The sequence below is a fragment of the Pristiophorus japonicus genome, chromosome 3, assembly GCF_044704955.1.
Source record: "Pristiophorus japonicus isolate sPriJap1 chromosome 3, sPriJap1.hap1, whole genome shotgun sequence".
NCBI classification, from domain to species: domain Eukaryota; kingdom Metazoa; phylum Chordata; class Chondrichthyes; family Pristiophoridae; genus Pristiophorus; species Pristiophorus japonicus.
Window position 1 is genome coordinate 78,930,103 of NC_091979.1, and position 13,433 is coordinate 78,943,535.

The 13,433-nt window shown below is 45.2% G+C and overlaps 1 protein-coding gene across 9 annotated transcripts in view; it reads right to left on the minus strand.

The window, feature by feature from the left end:
- The window catches only part of cep70 (centrosomal protein 70), a 115,844-nt gene that overhangs the window by 42,779 nt on the left and 59,632 nt on the right, over positions 1–13,433 (minus strand). For all 9 annotated transcript variants that reach the window (XM_070875471.1, XM_070875475.1, XM_070875478.1 and 6 more), the window contains 2 exons: positions 12,642–12,817; positions 12,476–12,535 (listed from right to left, as the gene is read on the minus strand). In XM_070875471.1, the coding sequence (XP_070731572.1) occupies positions 12,476–12,535; positions 12,642–12,817 (236 nt within the window). The remainder of the gene's footprint in view (positions 1–12,475; positions 12,536–12,641; positions 12,818–13,433) is intronic.

A 13,433-nucleotide genomic window follows, 5' to 3' on the forward strand; every position in this document is an offset into this window, starting at 1 on the left:
TGACCATTGCAGGGTCATGAGAGTAAATAATATTTTTATTCATGCACACCTTGATTACTTAAATTGTAAATCTGACACATGTTGCTGTAGGTAGGCTTAGTGCACCTTATTTGCCATGATGATCATTATACATTATTAAGAATGCTTTTTGACATCTTAAAAGATGTTTCTGCACGTTAATGTCTTCCTCATGAACCACGTACAAATAACAGGGCTATTAAACAGACAGCTGTATTAAATGCACACCGTATGGTATAAGTGCTTTGTGTGCCACAAGAGCAGAAGGGCACTCTGGTAACCATTCCTATTGTCATTTTTGCAGAAAAAGCTGTCACACAATCGACACGAGCAGCAACGGATAGGCGATGGTCCACCCAATACGCATCCCTTGACAGACCTGGAGGAATGCGTAGCAGGCTTAATCGGTGCCCACAGGAGATCAACTACCCATGGGGGTGCTGAGCCCATGGTCGGAACTGAGGGTAAATCCTGAAAAATCCCTGGGCTGCGTTGGGGTCATGTCATATAGCCTCTGGGGACTGAGATTCGGGTAATGTCATGTAGTGTCAGTGGACTCGGGTTTGGGTAATGTGATGCAGTATCTCTCGATGACATATAATGCAGTAGTGGTGCTCCTTCAAAGCAGCCTGCGCTATGTGACCTTGTTCATATCACCCTGCCTCCTCCCCTGCTGCTACCCACTCGTCTGTTGTTTTCTATTTTGCAGATGAGGATTCTGAGGCGCCACAGCATCCCATGCAAGCCTCCACCTCAGCCCACCGTGTGTGGGTTGAAGAGGAAGATGAGGGGCACGCTGAGGACCCTTCAAGGGAGGAAGAACATCCTCAAGCTCAATTGTAATTGTTTAATGTCCTACTGGATTCAACCACAAACACTAGTAAGGCGTTATATGAATAGTACGGGGTGGGGTGTTGTTGGTGGGAGTGGAGGAAGTGCTGGGGGTGGAGGGGGCGATGCAGTCAGCATGTGTTTTAGCTGTAGACACAAGTTCCTCGGTGGAAGACACATTTACAAGCATTGTCCCATCTGAGGCAGCAGGTCCAAGTCGTGTGCAGCAACGCACCCCCAGAGTTGAACCGACAAAGCCGATCTGCTGAAAGACAGGTAGACGCACACCTGGACATGGTGGGACTGTCGAGAGCTCCTCCAGGCCCTGAGTGGCATTTCTGACAACATCGCCGCATAATCTGCGACACAATCTGCGGACATGTGGCAGATTGCTGCTGCGATCCGAGAGAACACAAAGGCTGTCAATGCCTGATGGCAACTGATGGTAATGCCTTTTGGCACTGCAGTCCCCAGTGTCATATCACCCAGACCGACAGCACCTGTGAGTGGGGAGGCCGAACAAGAGCCTTCCGACTCAGAAGTCGGGCCTTCCATACCCAGAGCTTCTCCAGGGGGTCCAATGGTGTCTCCATTGCCTCTCCCCCAACAACAGCTGCACCCTGCGCGCCTTGCTGTACACTGTCTTGATCCCAACACGGGTAGGGATAGGGGCAAGAAGCAAGGGAGTGGGGGGAGAGGGGAAGGTGGCCGCAGTTAAACCGAAGTTCGATGCGGGGGGGGGCGGCGAGCGGGGGTTGTTGTTCTTTTGTTGCTGTTTGTTTTGGTTATTTTTAAAAAGTCTTACAAATTGTTTCAAGTAAAAAATGTATTTAAATTTTAAAATTAAAGTTTACCAAGTTTCAACAATGTACAAATGTTTCATAAATTTAACAATGTTTTATAAATTATTTTGTTCACCTTAACCATTCTTGTACAGTGTCTCATTTGTAGAAGAGGGGCAATAGTCAACATGGTGGGATAGAGTAGGCAGGCAAATGTGAAACATGCCTTCACTGTTCAAGCAAAGTGTTGATTTATCAGCTGCTGATGGAAGACTTTTACAGTGGTGAAAGTGCCATGAGGCCTCCCCTGTCGTGGTAGCATGAGTTCTCATCATCCTCCTCTCCTCTCTCCTCAGGTGGTCCTGCAATCCCCAGTGGCAATTCCTGTCCCCTCATGATGGCTAAGTTGCAGCACACCACAAGGAACTCAGCGACCTGCTGAGGGGAGTACTGCAGGCTTCGTCCAGAGTGGTCCAGGCATCGGAAGCGCTGCTTGAGCACTCCAATTGTCTTTTCGACGACGTTGTGTGTGGCTATATGGCTGTTATTGTAGCAATGTTCGGCTTCTGTCTTGAGGGTTCCGGAGAGGGGTCATGAGCCAGGTGGTGAGGCCTTAACCTTGTCCTTGAGCATCTAGCTCTGGCCTTGTGGCTGACACTCACAGGTCAGAGACACTGCTCTCATGCATCATGGAAGCACCTTGGAAACTGGGCATTGACTGCCATGATGCACTGCGTGTGGTCGCAGACGATCCGTACGTTCAGTGAGTGGAATCCCTTTCAGTAAACCTCTGGCTCCTCTAAAGGTGCTCACAGGGCAATGTGTGTACAGTCAATGACACACTGAACCTTGGGGAAGCCAGCAATTCATGCAAAATCCACAGCCCTCTCATTCTGTGTCTCCCTGGTCATTGGGAACTTTATAAAGTCCATCCTGAGTGCATACAGTGCAGTAGTCACCTGGTGAATGCAGCTATGTGTAACGAACTGCGAGATGCAGCATATCCCCTGCTGATGCCTGAAAGGAGCCAGAGGTATAAAAGGCAAATGCCGCAGTCACCTTCACCTCAACAGGCAATGCAATCCTGTTCCCGCTGGTAGGCTGTAGGTCTGCCTTTATGAGCTGACCTATCTCTGTGACCACCTCTTTTCAGAAGTGCGGCCTTCTAACGCATTGTGCCTCAGACAGCTGCAGGTATGAGCGCTATTCCCTGTAAACTTGTTGGGGGTAAGGCCTCCTCCCCATACGTCTGCGAGCTCTTTGATTATGCTCATAATGCTCGAATAAACCTTCTTCCAGCTCGACGCTGCATAGAAAAAGCAGCTAGCAGTATTGGCAGAGATATTACAGCCCTCGTTTTTTTTAAAATATCCTCAAATGTCCTCCAATGTGCTCAAACAGCCTTAAAAACGAACTTTGAACTCACATAAAGCTTACTGAGTAAACATAGAAAATAGGTGCAGGAGTAGGCTATTCGCCCCTTCGAGCCTGCACCGCCATTCAATAAGATCATGGCTGATCACCCATCCCAGCACCTCCCCCCACCCCCACGCCCCCTCCACACCCCCCACCCCCACCAGCCGCAAGGACCACATCCAATGAACTGGCATCAACAACTCTCCGCGGCAGAGAACCCCACAGGCCAACAACTCCCCGAGTGAAGAAGTCTCTCCCAATCCCAGCCCTAAACAGCCCACCCCCCATCCCAAGAGCGTGCCCCACCCCCTGGCTCCGGACCCACTCAACACCGGGAACACTCCCCCCGCACCCAACCCGCCCCGTCCCGTCAGAATCCTTCCCAAATGCCGAACACCCCCGGATGTCGAGCCCCCAGCCCCGGCCACCCCGAAGCCATGCCCCCGCGACGCCAACCACACCACATCCACCAACCGCCATCTGCGCAGTCAACCCGTCCACCCCACTCTGAACACTCCCCGCACCGAGACACAGAGCCCCCAGGCCCGCCCCTCCAACACACTCCCCCCGCCCCCCGACCTCTGCTGCAATGTGGCCCCTCCTGTCCCCCGCCCTGGGTTTCTCCGCCCCCCACCTCCACCACCCCTCAATGGAAGCGGAGTGCAATTTCCCACACTTCTGCAGCCTTTTCTCAAAATCCTTTTATACACTGAACTTCTGCTCCACTTTTCAAAATGGTGTCGTTAGCGCTGGGTGCCTCGTGGGTCCAAGCAGCTAAGACTTGAGTTTTCACAGCGGGTTTTTGGGCGGGCGGTAAAAATGGCAGTATCGGCAAATTTCCCAGCCGCGGCGATAGCAATTGCACGCGATTGACGTCGTAAAAAGTGAAAAAAAAAGGCCGGGCGGTATATTTTACTACTGGCGCATTACCGCTGGCGAATTTTCCGCCCCGGCGCTAAATTTTGTGTGCCGCATTTACCGCCGCAAAAAATTACTTTTTTCACCCAAAAACGGTGGTAAAACGGCAGTAATTGGGCGCAAATCTGCCGAATTTTATGGTGTGAAGACCAGTGAGTTATGCTCACTATTAGTGATCAATTATGAGAGAAAGCACATGACCATTAAGTGCGCCTGAACAAAACACAAATAATGCATCGCATCACAAATGATGGAACATGCCTTTAACATCTACACCAATGATGCAACATCGTTATTTCTTCACTAAAAATGTTAGTATTGTCTACTTGATTAAACTCAATTTTGATGCTTGGAATAGGCGATGGAATCTGCAGACTAGAATTGCTCATTCAGAAGAAAAAGAGATATTTGAAACTGAAACTTTCCATCGATCTACATTAAAAGTCTCACATATGGTATGCACGTCCTGTAGTGAATCTACTGCATGCTTTCCATGACACTAATACCCTTATTAAATTACATGTATTCCCAATACTCACTACAGTGTCTTATTTCCTGCATCATGATTTTTCAGTCACACATTAAATGTCAACTCTTATAAGATATCAAATTTGTGCAACACCCGTCAATGTTGATCGATACGTTAATGATTTGGCTCATTCATAGAAACATAGAAAATAGGTGCAGGAGGAGGCCATTCGACCCTGCGAGTCTGCACCACCATTCAGTAAGATCATGGCTGATCATTCACCTCAGTACCCCTTTCCTGCTTTCTCTCCATACCCCTTGATCCCTTTAGCCATAAAGGCCATATCCAACCCCCTCTTGAATATATCTAACGAACTGGCATCAACAACTCTCTGCGGAAGAGAATTCCACAGGTTAACAACTTTCTGAGTAAAGATGTTTCTCCTCATCTCGGTCCTAAATGGCTTACCCCTTATCCTTAAGACTGTGATCCCTGGTTCTGGACTCCCCCAACATCGGGAACATTCCTCCTGCATCTAACATGTCCAGTCCCGTCAGAATTTTATAAGTTTCTATGAGATCCCCTCTCATTCTTCTAAACTCAAGTGAATACAGGCCTGGTCGATCCAGTCTCTCCTCATATGTCAGTCTGACCATCCCGGGAATCAGTCTGGTGAATCTTCGTTGCACTCCCTCAATAGCAAGAACGCCCTTCCTCAGATTAGGAGACCAAAACTGAACACAATATTCCAGGTGAGACCTCACCAAGGCCCTATACAACTGCACCAAGACCTCCCTGCTCCTATATTCAAATCCCCTAGCTATGAAGCCCAACATGCTATTTGCCTTCTTCACCGCCTGCTGTACCTGCATGCCAACTTTCAATGACTGATGTACCATGACACCCAGGTCTTATTGCACCTCCCCTTTTCCTAATCTGCTGCCATTCAGATAATATTCTGCCTTCGTGTTTTTGCCACCAAAGTAGATAACCTCACATTTATCCACATTATACTGCATCTGCCATGCATTTGCCCACTCACCTAACCTGTCCAAGTCACCCTGCAGCCTCTTAGCATCCTCCTCACAGCTCACACTGCCACCCAGCTTAGTGTCATCTGCAAACTTGGAGATATTACTCTCAATTCCTTCATCCAAATCATTAATGTATATTGTAAAGAGCTGGGGTCCCAGCACTGAGCCCTGCGGCACTCCACGAGTCACTACCTGCCATTCTGAAAAGGACCCGTTTATCCCAACTCTCTGCTTCCTGTCTGCCAACCAGTTCTCTATCCACGTCAATACATTACCACACAATACCATGTGCTTTAATTTTGCACACCAATCTCTTGTATGGGACCTTGTCAAAAGCCTTTTCAAAGTCCAAATGCACCACATCCACTGGTTCTCCCTTGTCTACTGTACTAGTTACATCCTCAAAAAATTCTAGAAGATTTGTCAATCATGATTTCCCTTTCATAAATCCATGCTGACTTGAACCGATCGTGTCACTGCTTTCCAAATGCACTGCTATTTCATCTTTAATAATTGATTCCAACATTTTCCCCACTACCAATGTCAGGCTAACCGGTCTATAATTCACCGTTTTCTCTCTCCCTCCCTTTTTAAAAAGTGGGGTTACATTAGCTACCCTCCAGTCCATAGGAACTGATCCAGAGTCAACAGACGGTTGGAAAATGATCACCATTTCTAGGGCCACTTCCTTAAGTACTCTGGGATGCAGACTATCAGACCCTGGGGATTTATCGCCGTTCAATTTCCCTAACATAATTTCCTGACTAATAAGGATTTCCTTCAGTTCCTCCTTCTAGCTAGACACTCGGTCCCTAGTATTTCCGGAAGGTTATTTGTGTCCTCCTTCGTGAAGCCAGAACCAAAGTATTTGTTCAATTGGTCTGCCATTTCTTTGTTCCCCATTATAAATTCACCTGATTCTGACTGCAAGGGACCTACGTTTGTCTTCACTAATCTTTTTCTTTTCACATATATGTAGAAGCTTTTGCAGTCAGTTTTTATGTTCCCAGCAAGCTTCCTCTCATACTCGATTTCCCCCCTCCTAATTAAACACTTTGTCCTCCTCTGCTGAATTCTAAATTTCTCCCAGTCCTCAGGTTTGCTGCTTTTTCTGGACAATTTAAATGCCACTTCCTTGGATTTAACACTATCCCTAATTTCCCTTGTTGGCCACGGTTGAGCCACCTTCCCCGTTTTATTTTTACTCCAGACAGGGATGTACAATTGCTGAAGTTCATCCATGTGTTCTTTAAAAGTTTGCCATTGCCGATCCACCATCAACCCTTTAAGTATCATACGCCAGTCTATTCTAGCCAATTCACGTCTCATACCATCGAAGTTACCTTTCCTTAAGTTCAGGACCCTAGTCTTTGAATTAACTATGTCACTCTCCATCTTAATAAAGAATTCTACCATATTATGGTCACTCTTCCCAAGGGGCCTCGCAGAACAAGATTGGTAATTAGTCCTTTCTCGTTACACATCACCCAGTCAAGGATGGCCAGCCCTCTAGTTGGTTCCTCGACATATTGGTCTAGAAAACCATCCCTAATACACTCCAGGAAATCCTTCTCCACCGTACTGCTACCAGTTTGGTTAGCCCAGTCTATATGTAGATTAAAGTCACCCATGATAACTGCTGTACCTTTATTGCACGCATCCCTAATTTCTTGTTTGATGCTGTCCCCAACCTCACTACTACTATTTGGTGGTCTGTACACAACTCCCACTAGCGTTTTCTGCCCTTTGGTATTCCGCAGTTCTACCCATACAGATTCCTCATCATCCAAGTTAATGTCCTTCCTTACTATTGCATTAATTTCCTCTTTAACCAGCAACGCTACCCCACCTCCTTTTCCTTTCTGTCTATCCTTCCTGAATGTTGAATACCACTGGATGTTGAGTTCCCAGCCTTGGTCACCTTAGAGCCATGTCTCCGTAATCCCAATTATATCATATTCGTTAATAGCTGCCTGCGCAGTTAATTCGTCCACCTTATTACGAATAATCCTCACATTGAGGCACAGAACCTTCAGGCTTGTCTTTTTAACACACTTTGTCCCTTTAGAATTTTGCTGTAATGTGGCCCTTTTTGATTTTTGCCTTGGGTTTCTCTACCCTCCACTTTTACTTTTTTTCTTTCTATCTTTTGCTTCTGCCCCTATTTTACTTCCCTCTGTCTCCCTGCATAGGTTCCCATCCTCCTGCCATATTAGTTTAACCCCTCCCCAACAGCACTAGCAAACACTCCCCCTCGAACATTGGTTCCGGTCCTGCCCAGGTGCAGACCATCCAGTTTGTACTTGTCCTACCTCCCCCAGAACCGGTTCCAATTCATCTTTTAAATCAGGCCTCCAGACGACACTATTGCACCTCCCAGTCACATCTCCCATGATTTCTTCTTCGGTTGACCAATGCAACTCAGATAGTCTTACTATCTAATATAAATGTACTTTAAATTTAAAAACCTATGTCTGTTTCAACACTATTATTCTCTTTTCATCATCATAGGCAGTCCCTTGGGTCGAAGATGACTTGCTTCCACACTAAAAATGAGTACTCAGTGCATGAATTCTTTTAACGTGGAGTGGCTGTTGCACACCAGCCACCACACAGGCTTGACAGAGCAAGGTTTTGGTCCAGTGGTAAGGGAATCCAAGACGACTGGAGACCAGGCTCTGCCGCATGTGCCAATACATACACACAAACTCATACTCCTACTGTCCTCCTTCTCACAAGACCTCTCTACGTGGAATTCATTGTACGCAATGTGAGCCTCACAGCCTCACAGCCTTGTTATTGGCCCGTGCTGCGCCTTCCCTTGGTCTTATCCACCTCTGGGCTCCGACCTCTCTGCTTCTCCATGCCTCGTCCATCCTTTCCGCTTCCAATCTCCATACCTCGCAGGTCCTGACCTCCGGACCTCGCCCGTCCCTCCCTCCACTCCTCATCGGTCCCTCCCTCCGCTCCTCGTCGGTTCCTCCCTCCGCTCCATGCCGGTCCCTCCCTCCGTTCTTATACCAATCTCACTTCTGCCTCTCTCAGGCCATTCTACCTGCTTGCTGTTTCCTTGCTCAAAAAGATGGAGCTTTCACATCCTCAGGAAATCCCACTGCTTCACAGCCAATACATTACTTTTGAAGTGTAGTCACCACTGTTATGTAGTCAAAATGCAGTAGCCAATTAGCACAGAGCAAGGTCCGACAAATAGCAATGATATAAACAACTATATAAGCTGTTTTGGTGGTGCTGACTGAAGGACAAATGTTGACCAGGGCACCAAGAGAACTCCCCTACTCTTCTTCTGAAAGTGCCATAAGATCCTTTTCGTCCATCTGAACAGGCCATAAGGATCTTGGTTTAACATATCCAAACAACAGCACCTCTAACAACACAGCACTGAAAGGTCAACCTAGAATACGAGCTGAAGCCTAAAGTAGTTTAAACCCATAATCATCTGACTGGGAGAGAGTACTACCACTAAGCCATGCTGGCCCAGTTTCAACCTTTGCCAATACTTCCTTGCTTCAGTGCCCCTCAAGCCTTCTGCCTTCCTGCAGTTTTGTTCCTTCTGCTTCACTCCAACTATTCTGTCTCCCCCATTGTTTCTTTGCTTTTACCTGTTTCAGCTCTTTATTTAGACCCTGTTGCTGATAAAACACCTCGCAGTCCTGCTGCCAGTTTGCCCCACTTGCACTGCTTAAATAAACCTCCTGTCTTCATTCTCAGTTTGCCCTGATCTTACAATTTTTGCTCCTGGTTACCTTGTTGTGTCCTACTCTGGCCATTTGTTTAGGCCCCATTACTGCTAATAGAAACATAGAAACATAGAAAATAGGTGCAGGAGTAGGCCATTCGGCCCTTCTAGCCTGCACCGCCATTCAATGAGTTCAAGGCTGAACATGCAACTTCAGTACCCCATTCCTGCTTTCTCGCTATACCCCTTGATCCCCCTAGTAGTAAGGACTTCATCTAACTCCTTTTTGAATATATTTAGTGAATTGGCCTCAACAACTTTCTGTGGTAGAGAATTCCACAGGTTCACCACTCTCTGGGTGAAGAAGTTTCTCCTCATCTCGGTCCTAAATGGCTTACCCCTTATCCTTAGTTCTGGACTTCCCCAACATTGGGAATATTCTTCCTGCATCTAACCTGTCTGAACCCATCAGAATTTTAAACGTTTCTATGAGGTCCCCTCTCATTCTTCTGAACTCCAGTGAATACAAGCCCAGTTGATCCAGTCTTTCTTGATATGTCAGTCCCGCCATCCCGGGAATCAGTCTGGTGAACCTTCGCTGCACTCCCTCAATAGCAAGAATGTCCTTCCTCAAGTTAGGAGACCAAAACTGTACACAATACTCCAGGTGTGGCCTCACCAAGGCCCTGTACAACTGTAGCAACACCTCCCTGCCCCTGTACTCAAATCCCCTCGCTATGAAGGCCAACATGCCATTTGCTTTCTTAACCGCCTGCTGTACCTGCATGCCAACCTTCAATGACTGATGTACCATGACACCCAGGTCTTGTTGCACCTCCCCTTTTCCTAATCTGTCACCATTCAGATAATAGTCTGTCTCTCTGTTTTTACCACCAAAGTGGATAACCTCACATTTATCCACATTATACTTCATCTGCCATGCATTTGCCCACTCACCTAACCTATCCAAGTCACTCTGCAGCCTCATAGCATCCTCCTCGCAGCTCACACTGCCACCCAACTTAGTGTCATCCGCAAATTTGGAGATGCTACATTTAATCCCCTCGTCTAAATCACTAATGTACAGTGTAAACAGCTGGGGCCCCAGCACAGAACCTTGCGGTACCCCACTAGTCACTGCCTGCCATTCTGAAAAGTACACATTTACTCCTACTCTTTGCTTCCTGTCTGACAACCAGTTCTCAATCCATGTCAGCACACTACCCCCAATCCCATGTGCTTTAACTTTGCACATTAATCTCTTGTGTGGGACCTTGTCGAAAGCCTTCTGAAAGTCCAAATATACCACATCAACTGGTTCTCCCTTGTCCACTCTACTGGAAACATCCTTAAAAAATTTCAGAAGATTTGTCAAGCATGATTTCCCTTTCACAAATCCATGCTGACTTGGACCTATCATGTCACCTCTTTCCAAATGCGCTGCTATGACATCCTTAATAATTAATTCCATCATTTTACCCACTACTGAGGTCAGGCTGACCGGTCGATAATTCCCTGTTTTCTCTCTCCCTCCTTTTTTTTTTAAAAGTGGGGTTACATTGGCTACCCTCCACTCGATAGGAACTGATCCAGAGTCAATGGAATGTTGGAAAATGACTGTCAATGCATCCGCTATTTCCAAGGCCACCTCCCTAAGTACTCTGGGATGCAGTCCATTAGGCCCTGGGGATTTATCGGCCTTCAATCCCATCAATTTCCCCAACACAATTTCCCGACTAATAAGGATTTCCCTCAGTTCCTCCTCCTTACTAGACCCTCTGACCCCTTTTCTATCCGGAAGGTTGTTTGTGTCCTCCTTAGTGAATACCGAACCAAAGTACTTGTTCAATTGGTCTGCCATTTCCTTGTTCCCCGTTATGACTTCCCCTGATTCTGACTGCAGGGGACCTACGTTTGTCCTTACTAACCTTTTTCTCTTTACATATCTAAGATATCTCTTGAGCCTACTCTGAGTTTGTCCATTAAAAAAAATCTCCCAGCTCAGATTCCTGTTTGCCCCACTCCTGCCATTTTGTAAAAAACGCTCACTTCATGTAAGCATCACACTTGTATCCATTCACATTTTAACGCGTCCCCGACTCAGGTAAGCACTCTTCAATGTATATTGCAGCAAGTCCTGGACAACCTGTCTTCCCAGACCCCCATCCTACCCCAGCTCAAACTCCATCCTCCAGTTTCTCTCTCATCCATGCAAGTTATTACAGCTCCTGGATGGCTTCTTCCTTTCCCTACATGCTGACTATTTCCAGTCTGGATCCCATTGGTTAAAGGATTAATTATTGACCTGGTAACATGTTATTCTAGAAAAACAAAAGATGCATAGAGACCCAGTGTATGTGTGAATGACATCTGGATCTTAAATATATTTTTTGCTTCCCTAATGTTTCTCATTAGTGCCACCTTGTCTTGCATTATTATTACTTCTGTCCTTTAATCGTCTCCTATCCTCTACCTAATCACAGACCATTCCTTTTTTCCCTGGCTCTATTGCTCCTTATAAGTTACTCATCTGTAATATCTTCCGGTTCCAGCGAAAGTTCATTGAGCAGAAATGATAACTTCCTTTTTCCACAGATGTTGTCTGACCTGTGTGCTTCCAGCATTTTCTGTTTATAGTTTCAGATTTCCAGCATTGCAGTATTTTAATTTTTGTTTTAACAAGTTATTTTGCACATAAACTCCTGTTTCAGAACATGGGGCTGCAAGGGTTTGCCTAAGGAAGCAAAATGTTGTACTAGGCATGAGTAAAAAGCATTTTGAGCAAACACAAATCGTGTCGGGGAGTATAACAGTAGTCTGAAACATCCTCATGGGATATAGCAGATAATGCTAAGTATTGCCACGGAATAGTGGTGCAACACAGACATTTATCTCACCATTCAATGGCTATAAACACCAAATATATTAAGTCTACAGAAAATTCTTCAACTGTTAAGGTTCATTTTTATTTCTGCAAAATCAAATACTATATGAAATGCTTTTTATGGCTTTGGTACACAATTACGTCGGAAGTTTACTTGTAGATTAATAATATCCAACCAAGCTGTATAGCAAAAGATATTTGGTTCGATAGCAGGGCAGTAGAAGTAGCAAAGAGCCTGCAGACAACAATGGTGCAAATGGCCTCCTCTTTGCTGTAAACTATGATTCAAAGTGGGGGTTAGTTTAGTTGGTACAGCATTTGTCTACATATTTTTTCCAATAACAGTTTCATCACAGGATATCCATACATTTAAATATATACAACAAAGTGGAATAGAAAACCAAATAAGATCATTTAACAGGTTACCTCAACTCCTGCTGCAAGCAATGGATTTGGGTTTCATAGGCATCGATCAGATCAAGCAACCTGCAGAGATTAGAATAGCTGGTTACTTGCCAATCATTCTAATTCATTTGTAAAGGCCAATGTATTCAGTATTCCAAAGATTTCAGACAAACATGTAGACTCTTACTGTTGATTAGGTATATTATGAGCTCTGGTGGCTTGCTTATGAAACTGGTGAAACACCTTATTCTGTCTTTCAATGCATTGTTCTTCCTCAGTCACAATCATGTACAACTTTTTCTTCAATCGCACAATAGTCTTCTCTTGCTCGTGCAGCTTTTGTTTCAACTGACGACAATGTACCTAATGGGCACATAAAATCCTTATAGTAACACACTAAAATGCAAATTGAACCAATAACAATTACATAGCATTGCTTAATTTTGAAGCTGTTGTCTGTAACTGACTAAATTTACAACAATAACCTTGGCACAAGAATTTGAATTGTAGTTTTTTTAAACATTGCGATAATGGGATTTGAAGCAATAGACACCAAACCTAAACTCATTTGTCATAGATACACTGAATTCACAATATAGCTACTAATAGCTACAATTACCAATAGTTGGGGCACAAAATTCTAGTTAAATGTGCCTTCCTCAGGACAACACATAAACCAAACAGAAAATGTGAGCGCCAATTTTATTAAAATTATGTTAATCTGTTTTAGTTTAAAAAAAATGCATTCCTAATCGCACCTTATCTTGCGTTTCAAGGTCCCGAAGAGCTTCAGCTGCAATGCTAAGTGAGTGGTCAAAAATTTGGTAGATGGAATATAATGTGGGAAAATGTGAGGTTATCCACTTTGGCAGAAATAATAGAAAAGCAAATTACAATTTAAATGGAGAAAAATTGCCAAGTGCTGCATTAGAGAGACCTTGGGGTCCTTGTGCATGATTCACAAAGTTAGTATGCAGGT